The 25521-nt window shown below is 37.8% G+C and overlaps 1 protein-coding gene across 12 annotated transcripts in view; it reads right to left on the bottom strand.

The window, feature by feature from the left end:
• Window positions 1-25521, bottom strand: part of LOC114239568 (uncharacterized) — a 69203-nt gene that overhangs the window by 25073 nt on the left and 18609 nt on the right. For 7 of the 12 annotated variants that reach the window (XM_089739926.1, XM_028169816.2, XM_028169819.2 and 4 more), the window contains exons 3-4: window positions 3358-3469; window positions 1037-1164 (exon numbers count right to left, since the gene is read on the bottom strand). In XM_089739926.1, coding sequence (XP_089596052.1) covers window positions 1037-1164; window positions 3358-3469 — 240 coding nt within the window. Of the gene's footprint in view, window positions 1-1036; window positions 1165-3357; window positions 3470-24672; window positions 25365-25521 lie in introns of those variants that run through there. The other 5 variants (XM_089739928.1, XM_089739932.1, XM_089739933.1 and 2 more) reach the window with 1 other exon arrangement.

Below are 25521 nucleotides of genomic sequence, written 5' to 3'. Positions count from 1 at the left end.
TGTGGAATGTCAAAATGCGGTGACAGATATGAAATTAAAATTAATTAGTTATGATATAAAATTTCTATAACTAGAGGTCCCGTAGTAGTCGAAATTCGACTATAGTTAATTGGAATTGTAAGTTTGAACACTATTACGATTGTATTTTATACTTCTATAATCACAAATAAAATATTAACAAAGACAAACAATATTTAATCTCAATTTGACAACAGACGTTAAGAACAAAAGTTTGACAATAAATAATATGCATGCATGTGTGCGTCAAATACATGGTATGTAGTGTGTGTAATGTCTTCTTTATTGATTTAAAGTATCTTTTATGCATTATTTTAAAAAAATATTAGCATTGTGCACTTCTTCTCTATATTCTCTATAAGTGTGGAAAATTGCATACTCCTCCGTCCGCGCAATTTTCGTAAAAAGGGATACAAAGTTTTTGCTTCACGTATTAATATACAGATATTTCGAATTGTATTTAATTCGACACAAGAGACATCAGAAAGTGACTAGAAATCTCACAAAAATATTGATACGAAATCTTCTCAATACTGACTCTGTTCGTGACATCACTATGAGTGACGTCATTTGGGGCTAAAATGTCCGGTAATGATTAGTCATAAGTGACACGTATATTTAGTGACTTATACATTTTTATCTTGTACATGTTTTGTAGATATCAGTAGAGTGTTTTGGAAACGAGGATTTTTTTGTAATGTCAAAATCATTTGAAGATCTAATAACTTTTCATAATGTTAAACTCCGATTTTCAATTATCAACATCTAGTTTAGTTTACATAGGGTTGGTACGCAGTTCGAAAAAAATATTTACAAATCTAGAAGTAAATGGGAATTCTCTTTGTTAATATGAGTAATGTCTTAAGTACAGTTCATCTCTAGGCTGAGCCCTATGAGTTTGTTTACACGTCCCGTGAAACCAGGATAGGTGCTCGAGCTTAGAAAAAAACAGTTCATTTTCGTTATTGAATTATAGCTTCATAATCAAGTTAGTTCTCGAATTTCTATAGTCACCGACCCTGGCGCGATCTGCCGCTGATCCTTGAGGTCTGATCCCGTCAGCAGGTACAGGATCGAAGAGTTCATTTGTCTTGTAGGCCACGCCCGGATACTTCTTACGACGAGGTATGGCTGGCTCTATTGGACCTGGACAGAAAGATTTGGTCAATATTGTTAGTTTTCAAAGTAATGCCTGTTTCTGATGCCAAGAACTTCAAGCAATATGAGTCAATGAGTCGTCCTGGTCTAAAGGATAAGACGTCCGGTGCACCTGTAGCGATGTATCGGTGTTCAAATCCCGCCGGCGGGTACCAATTTTTCTAATGAAATACGTACTCAACAAATGTTCACGATTGACTTCCACGGTGAAGGGTAGATACCACCACTCTGCCTATTTCTGCCGTGAAGCAGTAATGCGTTTCGGTTTGAAGGGTGGGGCAGCCGTTGTAACTGTACTGAGACCTTAGAACTTATACCTCAAGGTAGGTGGCGCATTTACGTTGTGGATGTCCATGGGCTCCAGTAATCACTTAACAACACCAGGTGGGCTGTGAGATCGTCCACCCATTTATTTATTTATTTAAATAAGTACTGCCACATCACAAACATCTAACATTGAAAATAAATTTAAACTATTTAATTTATGGCCTGATGCATGTGACAACAATGGCGTACATAGCATTGGCAATTCATCGGCTCGAAAATGGAATACAATAATAATAATAAAAAAAACAGTACTAAGTATTTGTTGTAATTTTAATAAAAATGTCTAAAAATTTCATGTCATATCAAAAAGAAGAAAAAAAGAAGAAATGTTAATACAATGTCAAGCAACAGCAAGTCCAGTTATAGAACAACAAATGATTAACGATTAAAGTTAAGGTGCGTTTTCTCTTTCCTTTCCTACTTTGTCCTTAAATACACGCAACTTGTCGTGGAACACATCAAGACCGGGCATTACTGTGATAAGGGAATGATACTCATCAATCATTCTACGGAGAGGTGCCTGCCGTCCCAAATTAGATTTTACAGGTGGGGTGTAGAAAATATATTTGAGTTTCCCGCGAGGATAGGTACGGGGAACCTTTAAAGGCATGTTCATCTAAACAATAATAAAAAAACTACTTAAGATCAGGTGGGCCGTGGGCTCGTCCACCTATCCAAGCAATAAATATATAAAAAAAGCAATCTTGTGTAAAGGGTCGAATAGTCGTAATAAATACAAGGTTTAATTAGTTACGTATATGTGTTATTTAGTTTTTTTTTAATTAAACTGCTGTGTGCACATAAGACAATTACCTAATATAATTTATATAAAGCATAATTATTATTTGTGCATCGAATTAAGGCGCATGGCACCGTTCACTTATACACATTAGAATATTACAATAGCATTAGATAATCCAAATACTTTCAATTTTTTTTATCCTACCTATGCTGATAGCCTTGAGAGGCTATTTCAGCTTCACCCTATCGTTTGTAGGTGAGCTCACGGGCCTCAAACCGGAGAGTTGCTAACACTGACCCTAGCAAGAGCCGTGCTTCGCAGAATCTATCACCGGATCCGAAACGCGACCCGCTGAGAAGATCCGGCGAGAAACTCAGTGGGCTGTGTCTGGGGGTTAAACTACTTTCAACTGTTTTGAGATTCAAAATTTAAACACTTTCGTATATAGAACAGTTCCAAATTCAAAATTGCCGCGAAATATGGAAACGAAAGAACTTAAAAGGCATGCCTAGTAGGTAACATTTTATGCGGCGAAGCAAACATTTTGAAGTATTGCCCTAGTCTCAAGAATACAAATATTATTAAACGAACAAGAGTGGGTCATAGTAAAATTAAAAGCATGCGTTTCCAGACGGTGGAAGCGAAACTTTCAGAAATATTCTGCTTCTCCAGGACAGGTGGGCGAGCAAAGGCTCAGCCAGGAGGGGTGGGATTTGCTAACAGCTGCCCGAGCGCCTCCGAAGACCTAACAACTCAAGAGCAGCTGCTTCGCGAATGAATCTACTACCCGATCGGAATCGCGTCCCGCTGAGAAGACCCGGCTAGAAACTCAGCGGGCTGATGCATGGGTTAAGTTGCACGTCGAACTCTTTGCCGAGTTCGACGAGTACGGTTACCAGGATCCCTAATCCTGCTCTTAGTGTTAGAGCTGAAGGTTTCTAATGCAAGAGTTATTGGATCTGATGGATCCGAAAGGACGTGTCTAGGGCGACGACGGTGAATTGCTCCTGCGCGATCAGGATTCGGGGAGTAGTCAGCGGCGGCAATGATAACGCGATTATCACGGCGTTGCTTCCTTGTAGCAAACGGCCATACTTATATACCATACTTACCCCTTGCGATGGGTAATGCTGACGGTGGTGTGGGGGCAGGCTGCTTCACCACGCCCTGTTGCTGCTCTTTGAATTCGTGCCATCTGTACGTGCTGCGGTATTCTGAGTGCAGCTGCAATGAAGAAGAAACCTCAATTAAATCTGGCGAAAGTATACTGGTAGGCATTAGCATCGGCTTAGTGACCGCGTTTGCGATTCTATCGTGACTTATAGATCAAATGACTGATTCTGATGTAAGGTTGGTTTACATTTTTATTTATTTATTGCTTAAGCGGTAGGCAGTGGCTTGGCTCTGCCCCTGGCATTACTGAAGTCCATGGGCGACGGTAACCACTCACCGTCACATCCACATCAGGTGGGCCGTATCCTCATCTGCCTGCCTACATAGGCAATAAAAAAAAGCTTAGGTGGGTGAACCAGCTCAGGGCCCACCTAGTATTAAGTAGTTACCGGGGCCCGCAGACATCTATAACGTAAATGCCGCCACCTACCTTGAGGTATAAGTTCTAAGGTCTCAGTATAGTTACAACGGCTGCCCCACCCTTCAAGCCAAAACGCATTACTGCTTCACGGCAGAAATAGGCAGGGTGGTACGTATCCGTGCGAACTCACGAGAGGTCCTACCACCAGTAGGAGGGAAGAAGAAGAAGAATTATATTGAATTCACTTTTTTTTGGGACCGGAATTCTAACCTCCTGCGGGGTCCAAGCGCGTAGGGGGCGCGCGGGCTTATGTGGGACTGATTCGCGAGTCCGAACCGCGGGACCAAGGCTATTTTTAGGGTCCTACATCACTAAGCGACTCCCCTGCACTATCACACCTGACTTCCATTCTCCGCCCGCTGTCAGAACCCAGCCAGAGTGGGGGGGGGAGGGTCACGATCACCTACTGTTTGCTAGTGGTAGGGCATACTGACAGGATACAGTCTGGGTACTGGGTACAGTACTACTTATTTCTGCTGCGAAGCAATAATGCGTTTGGATTTGATGGGCAGGTCAACTGTTATGTAAAGTTATTGAGACTTGGAAGGGTCTCAGGCTGGGCAATAACATTCACGTTGTGATCTCTATAAGCTCTGATACCTAAGACGATAAAAATGACAGCGGAAAAAGTATAATGGGTTTTCTAGTGTTTCTACGTTGATTCCATCTCATTGCATTGCATAATTCTATCAGATCTTGTGAGCTTTTTAAAAATAAATCCGCAAGGAGGTTGTGCAGATTGTATCTTCGAAAGTGAGACATTCAGTGATTGGAAGTATTGCTCTCCCCTCGTCTATATCCTGTCTAGCTATTTCAATCTGTCTGGATCTAACGTTCGGAGGAGTGAGCCGTAAGCCGGGGATATTTTTCCGCCATTTCAACCTCAATATCAATACCGCACTTGAACGAGTTTACGTAGCAATAGTGATGTGGGGATTTACGTTGTCGATGTTTTAGAATATCTATCGATGGTTCGATAGTTGTCGGTTATTTGTCCATTTTCCCAAGAAAAAAAAGGTTTATTGAATAGGTTTGGGGTTTGCCGTGGTCCATGATGTAAAAGTTTAGGTTTTTGGACAGCTTTGTGTCACTCACGAAAGTTTGGCAATTTTACAAAATTATTTATGTAATGAATTGTGTGAGCATTATTAGTTGGTATGAATATTGTAGTCTACATTGACTATAAAGCTGTTTTTATCACAAAAATTATAAAATTTCATCACGTCGTAAATAATTTTGTGTTGGTTTTGGGTTTACAGAATAACTTTGATTAAAATAAATCATTATTTATATTTTTCATTCGATTTAGTATTACGGTGTATTTATTTAGTTTTTTAAGTACATATTTATTTGTACATAATGATCTTACTGCGCTTTGTGGGTTGATGCATTTTCATTCGCTGAAGTGGCTAGTGAAGTTGTTACGACGATAAGAAAGTATCTTTAGTGGTTTTTTTGAACTAAATTAATGACACAGACATCCTTTACCGGATTTCTTTAGATTGATGGCGTTTTAATGTCTAGGAGTTCTAGTGACTTTAATATCCGGAGGATTGTGATCGCCCAAGCAGATCATAAAAATTTCATCGTTCGCTCATCCCTACCGCGTGCCTACATGGTTATAAGCGCTAATTTTCCACTACTGTGCATATCGAGACGGTAGTTCAATGACTTTTCCAATAGTGATGTAGTGAGAGAGTTATCGATAAAAAAAAGAATAACTATGTGTGCGTTTTTTTAATATATAATGAGACGTATGATCATTTTCCAGTGTTAAGTGGTTATCAATTATCACAAATGCCGTAATTGTTTTTGTGATGACTGTCCCACCCTTAGATCCAGAATGAATGGCTGCTTCGTAATAACATAAGCAGGTTGGTGATACCTACCCGTACATATACCCATATTCTGAATATTAATGACGTGTATTATGTACATTTTGTGGGTTAGATATTATATATGTATATATATTATATACCCGCACATATTTTTTTATTTTTTTTATTGCTTAGATGTGTGGACGAACTCACAGCCCACCTGGTGTTAAGTGGTTACTGAAGCCCATAGACATCTACAACTTAAATGCGCAACCCACCTTGAGATATAAGTTCTAAGGTCTCAGTATATGTAGTTACAACGGCTGTCCCACCCTTCAAACCGAAACGCATTACTGCTTCACGGCAGAAATAGGTAGCGTGGTGGTACCTACCCACGCAGACTCACAAGTGGTCCTACCTCCAGTAATTACGCAAATTATGATTTTGCGGCTTTGATTTTTATTACACGATGTACGGTATATATGGTACATAATATGTCATACGGTATCTTCCTTAATAATGGAATTCAATCGTGAACCCATTTAGACATTTATTTAAAAGATCTGGAACATGCTTACGCAATTTGACGGTCGAATTTTAGATCACGAAAAATCTAAAAAAAGCGTTCATCTAAAAAAATTTCTAACCTAAACTCTATATTACGTCATGTATTCACGAGAAACTTCGATCGATCTTCAGAGGCTCCCGCTGGATAGAAAAGTGACGACTTGCCGAGATGTGTAATAAAATTGAGACGACGACATTGGTATACACAAACACGTACTGGAATGGAAAGTGAATATCCATTAAATAGACGGCGACGAAATTATTCCGAGCACAATCACTTCGAGATTAGGGTGACACGATCGTCAGTTTTATATTGAACACTGTTTGGAAATAGCACTTCAGGTGAACGTCTTTGCTTTTGAAAGCCTTTGAGCGCGAACCGTCGATACATCGACTCTCTATTAATGCGTATCCGGAGCGTCGGAATACTGACTGTTAGCGCAGTTTGATTATAGGTATTAGGTATCGGCCTGAACAGACGTGTTTTAGTGAGCGTATGTATAATGTTTTTAAATAACTTAATCACATCTATAAATAACCATTTAAAATTATTTTGCTGTGTATATAGCATTGATTTTTGTTATGGTACTGTGGGTGACTCACATTTAAAAGTCGTCTTAGGTTGTGATATAAAGTCTTTGCAAACACAAAAGTACACAAAGAAAGTTTTTATTTAAGACGAACACAAATATAAAGAAAGAAGGAGAAAGTAACAAGAAATAGATAGTCCAAGCAACACAAGCGGTACACGAAACAAAAAGCAAAAATTATAAAAGGCGTAGAACATAAAAGATAATACGGGATGCGCGCTCCAGACCTATTTAAAAATCCTTTAGTAATTTCTGCAAAATATGTGATTTAGTATGTACGATATCATACGCATATGCTTATATAAAAATATTATAGTTAAAATATGTTTTTTTAAATACAACCGTGTGTTTATCAGGCGCAGTAACAGAAGGGTTTTTTTATTGTTTAAATGTTGTTTTCCATAAAAAATTTTTTGGCGTAACCCGTTTGCGTATCGGTCGAGGGGGCAACAGACCGGGTTATGTCGGATTCCGGAAGAAGAGCGAGAAGAAGAAAAAGAGGAGGAAAAGAAGAGGTCCTACCACGCAGAACCGACTACCGACTAAGCTCAACAAGTTCACCACACCGGCTGGACGAAGCCTACGGTATCGCATAGTGCCCGCCGAAAGCCCACCTTCATCGGTACCTGTCCTGATGATAGGCGATTTCATCCTCGGGAAAATCCTAAAGAATGCTTCGGTTTGAAGGGTGGTGGGCAGCCGTTGTAACTATACTTGATACCTTAGAACTTATATCTCAAGGTGGGTGGCGCATTAACGTTTTAGATGTCTATGGGCTCTAGTAACCAATTAATACCAGGTGGACTGCGAGCTCGTCCACCCATCTAAGCAATAAAAAATAAAAAAAGAACGTCGTCTCCGGAGACTGTTTATTGAGCGTAGCTTTAGTGAAAAACAATCTCTTGTGTCTTTTTTTATATTTACCTATAGGGAAAACAGTGGCACGGTTATTGTAGATTATAGAAAAATACAAAGCCTAACTGTCGAGAATGATAGATTTTTTATTTTATTTTCTATTCTTAGATGGGTATTAAATGGTTACCGAAGCCCATAGACATTTAAAACGTAAATGCCACCAGCCACCTTGAGATATGAGGTCTAAGGTCTCATTATAGTTACAATGGCTACCCAATCCTTTAAACCGAAACGCATTACTACTTCACGGCAGAAATAAGCAGGGCGGTACATACCCGTGCGGACTCACAACACGTCCAGTACGTAGTATTTATCAAAGGGATATGTAAATTTCATTATGGATCGCTCAATACCGGATTAAATCCGCTGGAGGCAATATCCATTTAAACGTCGGCCAGACACAGCCGCGCTCCTTTCTCCGGGAATTCATATTACGTATATTCACGGTCTCACACACACGTCCCCGATGTGGAAATATTGTGAGAGTCACCCGAGAATTTTCGACTAAGATGTAATAGTCAGTTTTCTGTGTGCCTTGTTTGGTCTGTGGCTTCAAATCGATTTCGAGGCTTCTGCCGTTAAAATAAGGTTCGGTTTGCGTTGAATTTATAGGCGATTTTCTCAGGTTGAGTCCGTGAGCTCACCTACCCGTCCGGGAGTAGCTGGAATAGCCCTTAGGCTACCGGGAAATATGTTAGGAAAAAAAAAAACGCGTGAAGAAGACATGGATGGAGTGTCTGAATGACGGTATGAGAGAGAGGAGTGAGTGTTGAGATGGCGGCTGATAGAAGCGAATGGAAGAGAAAAATTTTCTGTGCCGAACCCACCTAATGGGATAAGGTGGAGAAAACGAAGAAGTTAACAGTCAATAACTAACGCTTAGTGTTCTTGTCAATGATATCAGCGGCATGGCGGTGACATAGCCAACCACTATAATTTCATTTCAAATAAGGGTTGAAAAAAAAAAGTAATTTTCCAAAACTCGAATAAAAGAATTACCTAATTCAATAAAATTTACCGTTGCAACTCGGTTCTCTGTTACAGATATATTATATCTACAGAATATTTTATGAACAGATATGAGTAGAAGGGTTATTTTGATAATATCCTGAAAAGCACCCCACGCTTTTTTTACAATAAAATCATTTTTTTACACTATTTTTAATTCAAATTTTTTAAAATTTATTTAAAATTTTTTTGTTGGATTTTCTATAAAAGCGTATTTTGTTAGTTTTTTTTAACTTGTAACGTGCGGAACCGATATATAATAAAAAAAATCCTCGCACGCTAAGCGGAACCCTAAAGTGTCGACCAACGCCGCGCGACCGACACCTGCGCAGGATTCGTAAAAATGCAGTCAGTGAGTTTCGAAAAATTTGAATAACGCGCATGCGCCGGTCGCTGCACAAAATTATTAATTTAAAACTATCTTACCTTGTTATACCTTAAGTTGTAACGATTAAATAAATGATTAACATTAAAAACTATAATATTTATTTTTCATTTTTTATTTGAATTTCAATTTTTTCAATTATGTTTTTAATATTGTATTGTCATCGGTCTTTAATAGGTATACCAAATTTCGAGTTAATCCGACGTTTTGGAGGGAGTCAAAATCATGTTCAAAGATTCCGTTACAAATCAAATCAAATCAAATGAAAAAAAAATTATTCAACATAAATGAAAGTACATACTTGTTGAACGTCAAAAGAACTACCGCCAATTCACAAGAACTAGCCTCCGTCCTGAGAAGAATTGGCAAGAAACTCAGCGGGCATGTCTTTTTTTTTTTAAATATTAGATTTTTTTTTAAATATTAGATTATTTTTAAATATTAATTTTTACAATGACATTGATTGTACATGTGTTTTGGGTGTGTGATTGTGATGATTTTACATTTTTACATACTAACATACATACGTCTGAAGCTAATAAAAGCGTATTAAAAAACAAAAGAGTTCCCCAAGAAAATTACAAGCTCGAACGAAGCGTATAGAAGTGAGGCAATCATCATGGTCACCATAGCAAATAATTATGTTCGCACGTACAATTAGTATAGTCCGGCCCGGCGCGACGCTCGTCGAGCTCTGTACTAATAACCTACATATCGGTGAAATTGCCAATAAAACGATATACGTGTTTTATATATTTAGGTATTAATCAGGACAATCACGTGGCCTAGTGGGGCGTTCGTCTGTTCTTGTTAAGTATGTGTGCGTGTGCCTACGCGTACGGGGTATATCAACAAATATAGGACAGTGTGTTAATAGTAGCCAAGTGTTTCACTCGCGTATCCCTCGTATCTAACAGTTCTAATATAATGTTATGCCGGTAAGAGTAACGGCATCTATCGCCGAATAGTCGAACGAATATCGAAGGATCTAGTAGCATCTAGAACGCTTGATAAGTACAACGCCATCTATTGTCAGATAGTGGAAATACACGGGATTACTGCTGACCCGGAAGCCTTTCCAGTTTCACCAGGACAGGTTGGCGAGCAAGGACTCGGCCGGAGCTAGTCTAGAGTAGAGCCGGAATAGCTACCCGAGCGCCTTCAAAGGAGACTTAACAACTCAAGAGAAGCTGCTTCGCGAATTAATCTACTGCCGGATTGGAATCGCGACCCGTAGAGAAGATCTGGCGAGAAACTTAGCGAGCATATTATGTTTAGGTTAGGTTGCACATCGAACTCTTTGTCAAGTTCGACGAGTGTGGTTATCGGGGTTCCTAAGCCTGCTCCTAGTGTTAGAGCTGAAGGCGTCTAATGGTGTAAGGCGTTAGTCTATGGCGTTAGGCTATTGGATCTGATGGATCCGTAAGGATCGGCGTCGACGGTGACTGGCTCCTGCGTGATCAGGATTCGGTGGATATATTAGATATAGTCTCCAATAGATGTTAGAACAAGGTGTCATTTGCTTTGGAGTCGCCGCTATCCCCTACTTTATACCAGAGTGCATCGGTCGGAGAAGTTAGTACTGATCGGTGAGGCCTCAAATGGCGTGCCAAAGGCTGTATTGTAAGTCTTTCTCAATCCTCGATATTATTACTGCGAATGACCGTTTGTATGGTGCCGGTACGATTACGTCTCACCGGCACTAGATGGCGCCTTCTTCAAGTGTTCTCATCAATTGCGGACGCTTTTTCTCTTAGCCCGATTACATTGCAGAATAACGAAATAGTGTAGGTTTTTGAGTCTTTCAATAGACCAAGAACGCCATCGTATGCAGTGATAAATAAAATGAAATAGGAGAAAATTCTTAAGTCATAATGCAATAAAGAAATATTATTTTAGTGCTCTGAGGAATTGTTCGAGATGATACCGGCATCTCGTTTTTACCATCGCACCGCCCGCCACCGGAGTAGAGTTCATCCATACTACCTGGAGCCACTGCGGTCATCCACAGAGCGTTTCCAGAGGTAGCTTTTGAATGACGGCTATGGAATGAGCTAACCTCCACGGTGTTTCCCGAGCACTATGACATTTCCTTCTTCAAGCGAGGCTTGTGGAGAGTATTAAGCGGTAGGCAGCGGCTTGCCTCTGCCCCTGGCATAGCTGAAGTCCATGGGCGACGGTAACCACTCACCATCAGGTGGGCCGTATGCTCGTCTGCCAACAAGGGCAATAAAAAAAAAAGATCCGTTTTCGCATAGTCTCATAAACATAATTAAAACTGAGTGTATGTTTGAATCTCACGGCTTTTTTTTTTGTTATTTATATTATTTCTTGTCTTAATATAGCAAATAAAAACATAAATACATAAGATACAAATTATTCATAAGTCAACGAATAACAAACACCTTTGCCGTCAGTGACCACGAAAAGTCGTAAATAATTCAATGAAAATGGTAGACGTCAGATTAAATCGTAAAAGCAGTTTTAATAATAAAAAAATTAACTGACTCATAAGCTTTATCGTTCGTTATCTTAGGCATATAAGCAAAGCCGTTATCTATACCAATAATGACGTCACTAGAGGTCAGTAGCATGTATGTATGTCGGAGCGAGAATGGACTTAAACAAACAAATCCCCCCCCCCTTCCCCACATATCCAAAAACAAACCCCTCCACGTCCCGAGCGCTATGACATGTCCTTCTTCAAACGAGCCTTGTGGAGAGTACTTAACGGTAGGCAGCGGCTTGGCTCTGCCCCTGGCATTGCTGAAGTCCATGGGCGACGGTAACAACTCACCATCAGGTGTGCCGTATGCTCGACTGCCTAAAAGGGCAATAAAAAAAGACAGGGGAAGTGATAATGGTACCTAAATTTTACGTTCATGCATCAGCGATGTCAGGGTCATACTACTAAGGACTTGGGTCTTCGTTGGTCATAGAAAACCGTCAAGGTTGGTGCACTCCAGATGCGAATGGTACGTGCCTAGAATTATTTCTGGAAACATACTGCAGACGAACGCAGCGGGCCTTGTTAGGGTAGGCGAAATTATAAATCAGACAAAAATTTGTGAACCTATGATATATCAATACAAAAAATCTCAAAAAGGGACATCCTTAGACCGCTTCATATATCCCTGGTGGTAGGACTTCTTGTGAGTCCGCACGGGTAGGTACCACCACCCCGTCTGTTTCTGCCGTGAAGCAGTAATGCGTTTCGGTTTGAAGGTTGGGGCAGCCGTTGTAACAATACTGACACCTTAGAATTTATCTCAAGGTGGGTGGCGCATTTACGTTCTAGATGTCTATGGGCTCTAGTAACTACTTAACACCAAGTGGGTTGTGAGCTCGGCCACCCATCTAAGCAAAAAAAAAAATTTGGTTCAGAGACTTGCCAAAGAAATCTAAGAGAGTCTTAAATTAGGTCAGATGATATGTTTCGCGGAACGTTTGAGGGCTCTTGGAGTGTCGTCACGACAGCCTTAGGGCCCCGTGCATCTCGTTAATGGCCTTGTTTGTGCTTTTTTTAGTACCATGCTAATATTGAGACCGCTAGAGTAATATTTCATTTGGTTAAAATTTACAAATGCGAAAAAAAGATAGGGTTAAAATTAAAAATACACGTACGTTCGAATCTAAGCGAGTTAAACCATAAAATAAATGATAGTTTAAAAAAACTAAAAAACACGCTTTATATAGAATTCAACTTCAGCTTTTTAAGATATTATTGAAATAATAATTCTTCTACTCATCTGTCACAAAAATATTTATAACTAATAACACCATGCACCCCACGCTTTTTTTACAATAAAATAATTTTTTTTTTACACAATTTTCAATTTAAATTTATTAATATTTATTTTCTATTTTTTAGTTGAATTTTATATAAAGCGTGTTTTTAAGTTTTTTTAAACTAATTTTTTTTGTTATTGAATTGTCATCGGTCCTCGATAAATCTACAAAGTTTGAATGAAATCTGGTCGTTTGAAGTGGGTCAAAATCGCGTCTAAAGGAGTCCAGTTACAAACATACATACAAGTGAAGCTAATATAAAGCGTGTAAAAATAGCTTTAATTATGTTTATAATTCACGAAAACCAACGAAAATACTACTTTTACAGATATTTCTATTTTATAATATAATTATCGTTCTAGATAGGAATGAGCACACAGCGTGCCTATACTATTTCATAGCTACGAAAGCTATTTTATATATATTAATAGGTAGCGCAACTTGGCTGCATCTTTTGCGAAACCACATTAAAAATTTCGACCTTGTCTTCTAGAGGGTGGTGATATCAGGACCGGGATGTCTATGGGCCCTGGGCAAATTTAAACACCGGTGATGCGATAAAGGACTATGCCCATTTTCTATAGGCGTTTGGGCCCCTAAAAAAAGTTGTCGGGTGATGATGATTTTAACTTAATTTGATAGACAAAGAAATATCGTTTCATATTCAGAAAACGATTTTTATATTCTCACCCAGGTTTAAGAGAAATCTGTTTTTTTCTGCAGCTAAAATTAAGTTGTTAATTGTTTTCTTCGAAATCAATAATCGCTCTCATCATTATTTACAGTATTAAATAAGTTAATTGTGGTTAATGTTGCTAGAAATAAGCCCTTACGTACATTTTATTATTATTATATCCTTATAATAATAATAGTGTATTTCTTTTTATTGCTTTTTGGGGTTTTTGACGTCAACTTGATGAATAGCACATTGAGTGAGCGTGAATTTCCGCAGACCTTTTATCTTGAAAAAAAAACAGTCACTGCTATGTTAGCCACAGTTGTATTCCAATGCCTCAATAATCGTGAACAACGATTATTGACATTTAATACACAAAACAACACCCAATTTGTATATTTATACATCACAATAAGCTATTAAAAAAACATTAAAATAAAACTTCAAGTGACGCTTCACTCGGGTTGCTGCCAAAACTCTCTGATCATATATAAGAATAGAGTAATGGTAGGCCATTGAGATTTTTACTAATGGAATCATTAATATCTAAAAATATTAAATAATTCATGGTTTTAAGTAATAATTATTATTACAATACATAAATATTGAATTTAACAACAATAAACTAAAATGTCTGTGAATTATAACCATTAGCAATTTTTTTAATTTGTTGTTCAAGTCACAGACAACTCTTTCGTTTGTCATCATCTAGGTTTACTATAAGGCTGTATGGGCTAATTTTCCCTTTGTCTATTGGCGAATTTAAAAGCTATGGCACTCAGTTTTGGGATGTTATCAAATAAGTAATTTATTTTTTTGTAAAACAATGCCAGGGTGAAAGAAATGTTGATACATAAACTAAAAAACATGAAAAAATAAGGCATAGTTTTTCAAGTACAAATAGTTTTGTCATGAAGTTGGCCCACTTTTGGGCATTGTCCTTTGTATCTATTATAAAATGGATACGTGTTCTTAGACATGCTTGATTATAATATTTAGATCGCAATGTTATCATTACTAGAGGTCCCGCAGTAGTCGAAATGCGACTATAATTAATTGGAATTGCAAGTTTGTACCCTATTATGATTGTATTTTATACTTCTATAATCACAAATTTCGCCAAGACTACACTATAAAAATATATTAATAAAGACAAACAATATTTAATCTATTCTCAATTTGACCACAGACGTCAAGAACCAAAGTTTGACAATGAATAGTAGGTATGCATGCGTGTGTGCGTCAAATACATGGTATGTAGTGTGTGTAATGTTTTCTTTATGGATGTAATGTATCTTTTATGCATTATTAAAAAAATATTAGCATTGTGCACTTCTTCTCTGTATTCTCTATAAGTGTGGAAAATTTCATACTCCTCCGCCCGCGCAATTTTCGTAAAAAGAGATACAAAGTTTTTGCTTCACGTATTAATATATAGATATAGCCTCTCAAGGCTATCAGCATAGGTAGGAAAACAAAAAAAAAAAGATATTCTATGTATTTCTTTTAATTTATATTTTATGTATTAATTTATTTTATATTATCACCTCGCTTAATAAGCATAGTTAGACAGCTAGTATATTATACAATGTGTCCGAGCACCATTGTCGGAGACTTAAGGGCGATAAAATATGGGGATTTTTATCGACAAATCACTATCCCAATTTTCTCTTGGCCTCACCATACTAGATGGCAGTCATTTTGTTTTTTTTAATTCCCAGCTCAAGTGCTGCACTGATTTAATCATTGCTATGGATGTAGACGTTTTAGGAATAAGAAAGAGGTGTCATTTGAAAGCTATAAAATTAAATGTAGACAATCAATTTATGATCGTCCCACCTCGTTCAATCCATGTTGGATAGGTGTCATTTAAATAATTTCTTACATTGGCCGTAAAGCTTCATCTAATTGGAGTATCATTCTCGTCCTATAGGTCAATGGTAATTCACTTAATGCGTCTTGATATTCAATTTGCAAGAATTCTAAAAATCTTGGACCATTCAATGTAGCTGACTAATTATGATATCGTCTATCATTCCAGCCAATACATTCACCGAAAACTTGTGCTGAAAGTTGGGTATCACTGTGTATGTATACCACAATGTGACCAGACACGTGACTGTCGATAGCGCCTTTATTCCGGCCCATCATCTTATTTACTTTCACCTTGGGGAAAGTAGCGTATTCCGCGGGAACGGCCCATTGTTTCGTACGAACAAAGCTGTTCCATAAACGAGGTGTGTTTTGTTATGGTTTATTACGAAATCAAGTTGTTATTGGCTGCGACGCGAATTTATGGCCGTTGTATACGTAACGAGGCTAAAGCGTGCAAGTGGCCGAGCCGGGACGGTGTTATTTTTATTGTTCGCCTACTTATCTACTACTATTACTTGTGGTAGGATCTCTTGTGAGTCCGCACGGGTAGGTACCACCGCCCTGCCTATTTCTGCCGTGAAGCAGTAATGCGTTTCGGTTTGAAGGGTGGGGCAGCCGTTGTAACTATACGGAGACCTTAGAACTTATATCTCAAGGTGGGTGGCGCATTTACGTTGTAGATGTCTATGGGATTCAGTAACTACTTAACACTAGGTGGGCTGTGAGCTCGTCCACCAAGCTATGCAATAAAAAAATTATTGCCAATAGACCCTAAGGGCTATTCTGGCTTCATTTCGATGCGCGAGCTCACGGAGTTCAGCTTGAAGGAACTTGCTAACATCAGCCCTAGAAAAAGTATTGCTTCGCTGAATATACAACTGGGTTGGAATAGCAGCCCACTGAGGAGATCCGACGAGAGACTCAGTGGGTTGTGTCTTTAAGGAATTCGAAGGATTGTTCGAAAGTGGCCACGAGAGCGATAGAGAAACATAGGGGGCGTTTCCTTTCCAGGGTCTGACCAATCAATCAATCAATAAGCTCTTTATCCTAAGCTTTTAGGACCGTTGATTTATGAATTGGATATTTTACAGAATATCTGTCAGTTCAGTTGGCCTATCAGCATAGGCCTCCTCTAATATCTTCCATTGTTCTCTATCTTTAGCAACCCGGCTTATCGACTTTATTTCAACCTCCCAGGGTCTGGTGGTATATGACAATAAACACCGACACTAGCAATCGAATTAAAAACGGCAAGGTGCGAATATAAATAAGTTAATAAAAACTAAGCGAGAGTTTTCAGATAACTGTCGGCGATCACGCGGCTTCTTTTCCAAGGTGAGTTGCGATTGTGAAACAATTGTCTGCTGGTTGCATTCACTCGAGACGAATGTTGGCATAAGGTCGTTTCGTCGTTTAGAGGACTTTTAAGGTTATAACTTTGTCTTTAATTAAACTGGACACGTCTGTCATTATTGCTTAGATGGATGGACGAACTCATGGCCCACCTGGTGATTGTGGTTACTGGAACCTATGAACATATCTACAACGTAAATACCATCATCAACCTTGAGATAAGAGTTCTAAGGTCTTAGTTTTACAGTACAACGGCTGCCCTACCTTTCGAACCGAAACGCATTAGTGTTCTATGGCAAAAATAGGCAAAGTCGTGCTCTCCGCGCGGACTCGCAAGACGTCCTACCATTAATAATTACGTAAATTATAAATTAGTGCGGGAACATTTATAATTATAATATTATATAATTTACCATTCATTCATCCATAATTCAACTAATAATTAAAAATTCCATTTATTTTCAATGTCGTCCCTAAGAAAATCATTTATGTGATAATAATTTCCACTAATAAGATTATCTTTTAATTTTTTCTTAAAATGAAAATCGTCTAAGTCTCTTAATTTCTTTGGTAGTTTATTAAATATCCTAACGCTCATACCTAGTATACCTACTGTTATTCTTTAATGCAGTTTTGGATTTTGGAAAACATAGTTTATCGTCGCGTCGATTTCTGTTTGCCACATTAGACATTGTTCGAAACCAATCCGTTAGTTTTGAATTTTTAACCCGGCAACACGGGTCGCGATTTGACGGTGCCGTCGCGATTTGACATCTGTCACTTTGTCTTGCTTCTCGAACGGGACGGTACCTGTATATTGACGGTCTACGCTAAAGTTTTGTATCATCGCTAATCCTTATCCATTCCTGCCCTATACCCTTCTCCCTAAGTGATACGGCGTGAGAAGACGAAGGCATCGGTTCCGGTGAGTGATTGCATGATATTTTGTTAAAATAGTACATACGGCACCGCGAATCGCGGCACATGTTCGACGCGCACCTCGTGCTGGTTTCCGTAGCACTAGGCTGCCACGAGGTCGCTGGGTTCGAATCGAACAGACATCTTGGTGAATCTATTGGGACAAGTTTTAACCAAAGATGCAACTTCTTATATATATATAGACAAGGAAGGGTAAAAAGTTTATGCTTTGCAAAATATGGCTTGCAGCTGTCGGCTATTGCCAATCCAAACATAGACCTTAAACACCTTTTTTATGCCTTAAAAACTTGATAATTTTGCGTTGAGTTTCCCCAGAAAATTATTCCATATCTAAGACAGGATTCAACTACACCACGATATGCAGTTAGTAAGGCGTCTGTGTTTAAAATGGAGGATAATTTAAAGAGTGCATAGGCCGAGGAGCTGACACGTTTACACAGTCCGTCTGTATGAGATTTCCAATCTAATTTGTTGTCAATTTTTACACCGAGGAAATCTACATTTTCTGTTTCATATAATATATGATTGTTATTATTATAAATGGTCAAATTTATATATTAATTTCTTTGATAAAATTGCATAAATTTTGTTATGTCTAAATTAATTATTAAATTATTTAAGTATAATCTACATTTATTGCTGCAACTTTACACTAAAACCTCATCTTGCCAGACAGAAAATGTGTTGTTGCTTCAGAATTATCATTTCACGTCGAGAGTAAATGAGTCGTTTTCAATATTGCGGCCAAAACAATAACGATTACGTGAATTTCAACTTTCTCTAATTTTCCAATTATTATTTTTTGTATTTAGGTGTGTTTTGAATAAAAAATGCTTTATCACAATCAAGTCAATCACTCATTTATTGATAATATTAAATAAGATTCATAATTTTTTTTTCCTACCTATGCTGATAGCCTTGAGAGGCTATTTCAGCTTACCCTAGCGTGTGTAGGTGAGCTCACGGAGCTCAAACCGGAGAGCTACTAACACTGACCCTAGCAAGAGCAGTGCTTCGCAAAATCTACACCGGATCGGAAACGCGACCCACTGAGAAGATCCTGCGAGAAACTCAGTGGGCTGTGTCTGTGGGTTAATTCGCTCGTCGAGCCCTTCGTCGCAAGCGACGGGTTCGACGAGGACGGTGACCGGTACCCGGTGCTTGTAGTGCCTAAAAGCATCTATTTTTCATTTTACGCATTTGATGACGTCGACACGGATGACAATTTAAATAGGAACTTTTTTAAAAAGTTTAGAAATCGTACTTCTTTTGTTTTTAATAATGTTCTAATATCCAGTTAGTTTTCCTTTATTATTGTATTATATACTGATTAAATAAAATTGCCGAATTTCAACACGCATTACTGGAAAAATAGCAAACAAGTTAGAATTTGAATTTCGAACCAGTGATACGAATGAGATTTGGGGTAGTTTTATATTTAGGGTAGTTTTAGATAATTACGGTAACATTAAGGTTATGAGAATAAAATCAAGTAACTCGCTTTTGGCCCCGAATTTGAAAACGACCTAAATAGTGATATTGCTGTTTTTGACCACAAAATCTAAAATCGGCTTACGAGAAATCATATTAGAATAAGGCACGCGGAGTCTTCTGACGATACCGCTATCAAAGAACCGTGAGATAACGTAACCATAAATACAGTTAGCTACAGAACTGTACTGATACAATAAGTTTTACAATTATGTGAACAGTCGCACCGCCTGCCACCGGAGTAAAGTTCATCCATACTACCTGGAGCCACTGCGGTCATCCACAGTGCGTTTCCAGAGATCTTTTTTGCCACGTACCATCCGGCTATGGAATGAGCTCCCCTCCACGGTGTTTCCTTGTCACATGTCCTTCTTCAAACGAGGCTTGTGTAGAGTATTAAGCTGTAGGCAGCGGCTTGGCTCTGCCCCTGACATTGCTGAAGTCCATGGGCGACGGTAACCACTCACCATCAGGTGGGCCGTATGCTCGTCTGCCTACATGAGCAATAAAAAAAAGTTGAATTCAAGTTATTATAACAATAATCTAGATGGCGCTACCTAGTTACTTTATTAAATATATTATAATATGTTTAACGATCCAGCATTAATCTAATTCCAATTCCAATTCAAATTCCGTTGTGAATATTTATGCATTTCCACCTTCATAGAACATTTTTCTTGTCTAAATTTTTTTTTTATTGTTTAGATGTGTGGACGAACTCACAGCCCACCTGGTGTTCAGTGGTTACTGGAGCCCATAGACATCTACAACGTAAATGCGCCACCCACCTTGAGATATAAGTTCTAAGGTCTCAGTATAGTTACAACGGCTACCCCACCCGTCAAACCGAAACGCATTACTGCTTCACGGCAGAAATAGGCAGGGTGGTGGTACCTACCCGTGTGGACTCACAAGAATTCCACCAGTATTAAATTCCTTAGTTTTAACAGCATATAAGCTTAGGGGCATCTGCTACAAGATGTCGCTAGTTTCCATACAAAAATATAATTTGTCTTAAATTATCGCAGTTTCAGGGCCCTTGGCGCCTAGCTTTGACGTCGATAGGCTGTTCGCGAGCTAGCGCAATGAAAAAAATACCTAAAATCCTCTGAGCTAGGGCATATTATACTAACTAAGTATCCTCTTCCCTCGTCTCCCGTTCACTGTGACGACAACGGATTCTTCAATTAACCATATAACTGTCTCGATGGGTCATTTTTACAATTACGTCTCGTTACGCCGGCACCAAGGGTCTTAATTGTAAATTTGAAAAAGCGTGTCAATGTCAACCGTAATAACTACCGCTTAAAATTGAAATTGCGAAGGCGTGTTTTTTTTATTATTTTCACGGTTAATGCGAATTAAATTTTTCATAACCGAAACACTTTTCTTACCAAATACAAAATGATAAAACGCAATCTGGTGAAAGCTAGTATCGTATTCACAAATGTACAGTTGATTGCAAAAGTGCATGGATAGTACCTTCGATCAACAATAGTAAGTTAGTAAGTTACTATTGTTGATCGAAGGATAGTACAGTGAAAAAATCTAATGAATAATTTATAGCGCCATCTCTTATTAATAAAATGATACTAATACTTAGTAGTATTTTATTCTTGTAATAATAAATTATGTACATATCATAAATTATGTACAATTTTTCTAATGAAATACGTACTTAACAAAAGTTCATGATCGACTTTCACGGTGAAGGAATAACATCGTGTAATAAAAATCAAACCCGCAAAATTATAATTTGCGTTATTACTGGTGGTAGGGCCTCTTGTGAGTCCGCGCGGGTAGGTACCACCACCCTGCCTATTCCTGCCGTAGGGCAGCCGTTGTACCTATACTTGAGACCTTAGAACTTATATCTCAAGGTGGGTGGCGCATTTACGTTGTAGATGTCTATGGGCTCCAGTTACCACCTAACACCAGGTGGGCTGTGAGCTCGTCCACCCTTAGAACAGGTATTAATGGTTAGTAAGGTTGGTAAGACCCTGTCACATTAAATAGTTGACTGGGAAATTTAATTATTAACGTAATTATCTACTTCATAGTAGACGAGGTTCAAATTCTTCAGCTACTTTCTTGGGAAATTCTTACTTAATACGTGAACATTTTATAACTTTTCTTAATTACTGAAAGCTGGCGTTACCATAAAAGATGTACCATCTTACACATATTAATGCCAGGCGGTCATTAATTCCCATTTGAAGCTCTGTGTCCAACAGACGCTTTTTTTATAATAAAAACATTTTTTCTTACACTATTTTTAATTCAAATATATTAAAATTTATTTTCTATTTTTTAGTTGGATATTCTATAAAAGCGTATTTTGTTAGTTTTTTTAAACTATTATTTATTTTTAACAGAATAAAAATAGAACTGCATAATATAACGTAGTGTTTAGTATAGTAATTATTTGCATTAAAACCAATTAGCAGTGGTCAGTTTTTTTCTTTCTTTTAAGAACGTTATAGTCCGTTTGTTAATTTTAATCGATTTTCTTTTTTTAAATCAGTCAATGACGAGTATACGATACGATAATAATACACTTGAAATATGCATATATATTTTGTTTTTTTTTAATGTCAATAACAAAGCCAAATCTGAAATGTAATACGTAAAATGAGATAAACATCTCGGATATCACACGGTACAGTGATTGCTATTGAATTTCTAATTCTTCTACGAAAACTAGCTGTAGTAGCCTTCAAGAAATTTTATATGCACTAGCGTTAACACGAAAATCTACCTACTGAGTTTCTCGCCGGATCTTCTCAGTGGGACGTGACTCTGATTCGGAGGTAAATTCTACGAAGCATTGCTCTTGCTAGGGCTAGTGTTCACAAATTCTCTCAGGTTGAGCCCGTGAGCTCACCTACCAGTCCGGGCGTAGCTGAAACAATCTCTCAGGCTACCAGCGAATAAGTAGGAAACTTCGAAACGCCAAAAACATTGCAATGGTTTTAAACGCGAGAATAAGTTGTACTAATAGCTTTTAAATATTCAACTGTGTCTTCTATATCCGTAGCTGAATCGCACTAATGATGTTTTCATGTTAGGCTTGCGTTATTTCCGAGCTAAAATAAATATTCTAGTTCCGGACCGCAAATACGTACAGCAAATGTTCACGATGGACTTCGACGATGAAGGAATAACATCGTTTGATAAAAATCAAACCCGCAAAGGGGACGGCCCAGTTCAGGCCCAAAGCGGACAATAGATTAGAGAAAAAATACTTAGTGCATTAATTTTGTCATAAATAAATATGCATTTACTTTCTTCCAAATAAGCGCCACTACAGTTTACAATAAGTAGTTTAAAAAAAGTAACTCTATTGAAAAAAACAAGAATTTTATTTTTGCGGGAAAAATATTGCCAGCTTCAAAACCTTTTACGTATTAAGTAAACATTTTAAGTACATATATAAAAAAAACATATAAATAAATCATTTTAAATATTATCATTAATCAATCGATTTTAATCGATTTTAAGCACATAAAATAACATCAAAGACATACCCATTGGACTTTAACTTGTTAGTATACTTGAGACCTTAGAACTTATATCTCAAGGTGGGTGGCGCATTTACGTTGTAGATGTTTGTGGGCTCCAGTAACCACTTAACACCAGGGTGGCTGTGAGATCGTCCACCCATCTAAGCAATAAAAAAAACTTGTATTGTTATTTAAATATGTACAACTAAAACAAAAACATTAAAAATAAAATATAATGTGTACTCGTAAAAAAAAGATTAAGAAATAAATCCAATATCGATTATTTAAAAAAATGATCGATATATGAATTTCATGTAATTATTTTTCTTTATACTGACAACACTGATTTTAATCTGACTGACTGAGACTTCGCTTGCTGCTTGTGCTTGCGTTCAAAATGGATGTGTTTTGATTTTTCTTCGATTTATTTTGCTTTTATCAATAACGTTTCATACTACGGCTGAAAACCATTGTGTGAATTGTGGTTTTAACCTGACCGAGATTTAAAACCGTGTATATGCTCTCCTGTGCTATTTTTAGATGATTTACTAATTGTGTATGAAGATGAAGAAAAAATAGAATAATATAGATATTTAAAGAAGTATGTGTGTTTTTTATACCCTAATAACTACAATTGGATAAAAATACATTAGGAACATCTTAAACATTAAAAAAAGAAAAGTTTTTGAGGTATTTATATAGAAAATTAACCTCAAAACGAGTTTTTTTATTTTTATTATATTTTTTATAATAGTGGCGTCAATTTCAATTTATTTTTTAGATATCTAATACATTTAAGAACTTGAATCAGTCCATTTTTATAGTAATATTTGATGTCCACCTTGGGCCTAGCGCACTATGGAGAGTGGGCATTCCCCTTTGCGTAATTACTGGTGGTAGGACCTCTTGTAAGTCCGCACGGCTAGGTACCATCACCCTGCCTATTTCTGCCGTGAAGCAGTAATGCGTTTGAGTTTGAGGGGCGAGGCAGCCGTTGTACTGTAAAAACTGAGATTTAGACCTCATGCCTCAAGGTGGGTGACATTTACGTGGTTAATGTCTATGGGCCCCCCGGTGACCATTTACCACCAGGTCCACTCATCTTAGCAATAACAAAATAAGAGTTGGATGACGTGGAGAGTCGACCTCCGTGCACGACTCATTGACCTCGCCTGTCTCATTCAGGGTTCAGAGGTGGGTTATTGGTGACACGAGATTCGTCGGCTGGATTTCCATATACCTCGTCTACAATACGCAGTGTGACATTAAGAAAATTTCAGCTAACCCAAACAAAAAAAAAAGTTGAAGAATAGTGGGAACAATTGAAATAAAATTACTTGGCTTATTGAGCTAGAATTGAATTGGAGTTAGTTCTGGATATGCATTGGTTAATTAAATAACAAGAATACGCAGGTAGAACGCGATTGATTTTTAATAATTCGTATTTTGGAACGCGCGGTTGAAATATTAAATTTTTAATTTTGCTATGATTGAAAAATGAGGTATATCAATGAAATAGTAAAAAATCTATAGTAATATTATAAAGAGGAAAGATTTGTTGGTTTGTTTTGAATAGGCTCCGAAACGACTGAACCGATTTGAAAAAATCTTTCACTGTTGGAAAACTACTACGCTATCCCCGGGTGACATAGGCTATATTTATTATATTTTAAAAAAAATTATGGATCCTTACTGAAACTCCAATAAAGTAACCCAATGTGTAAAAAAATTACCTAAAATTCGTTACATCGCGTGCACTACTACCCAAGCGAAGCCGGGGCGGGCCGCTATAGTAAATAAGATAATAATAATGTTCTTTTATTTGTTACGAAAATCGTGTTTAAGTAAACCTTAATATTTCACAGATTGCTAGCTAACATCGTTTCAATACTCAGGTCACAGGTCAACGAACAAGTAATACTCACTTCTGAAGCCCACCTTAAATGTCTACTTTCGGCTAAAACACTTCGCTCCATGGTTTATTAAATTTAAAAAAAAAAAGAATCACAACCACATCACACCATCACTGAATTTAAATACACACAAAAAAATATAGCGTTTCGTTTTTCGTTAATAATAACAGTGTTTTCGTTACAAGTATTTCGTGAATAGGAACGTCCGCGGCGCGCATGCGCTGTGCCCCCTCTGATTCAGTCAACGCGATATGACTCGCGTCTATGTAAATTCACGTGCATTTTTGTTGTCTATCTCAATGAAATCATCTTACACGGCCCGCTAACAGCTGATGGAACATTAGAAATATCTTCGGCCACGCTCCATCGGGTTAGTGTGCCAACGCCACTATACCGTTCGTCACTAGAGACTAATCATTTACTTGTGGCCCCGTTTTGCATCTAAGTATCTATCGATCAAAATATCCGCGTAGGATACCGATAATACAAAAAAAAAGTAAATTATTTTATCAAATATTCTTGTTAATTTGTAACACTAGTTTTGTAGCCAAATATAACGTTAGAAATATAAGAAAACTTCACATAAAAACACAGCACTACTTTTAAATTATGTATCACTCGAAAAATAATATATGTTATCTGTGCTACTATCGATTCTGAAAGATTTTTCTTTTATTACAACGTGACGCCGAGGCACAGGGCGATGGCCGACTAGGCTCGTTCTGATCGCGTGGGAGTGGTGGCCGGCGGAGCGGCAGGTGGTGGGATCAATACCACAGTCTAGGGCGCACGCAGTGACCGACCGGCGCCTACATCCAACCTATATTTGAACTAGAGTAGGTATAGGGCATGTTAATTAAA

This window comes from Bombyx mandarina, chromosome A1 (genome assembly GCF_030267445.1).
Source record: "Bombyx mandarina strain Sakado chromosome A1, ASM3026744v2".
Taxonomy (NCBI): Eukaryota; Metazoa; Arthropoda; class Insecta; order Lepidoptera; family Bombycidae; genus Bombyx; species Bombyx mandarina.
This window is presented reverse-complemented; position numbering and strand designations above follow the sequence as displayed.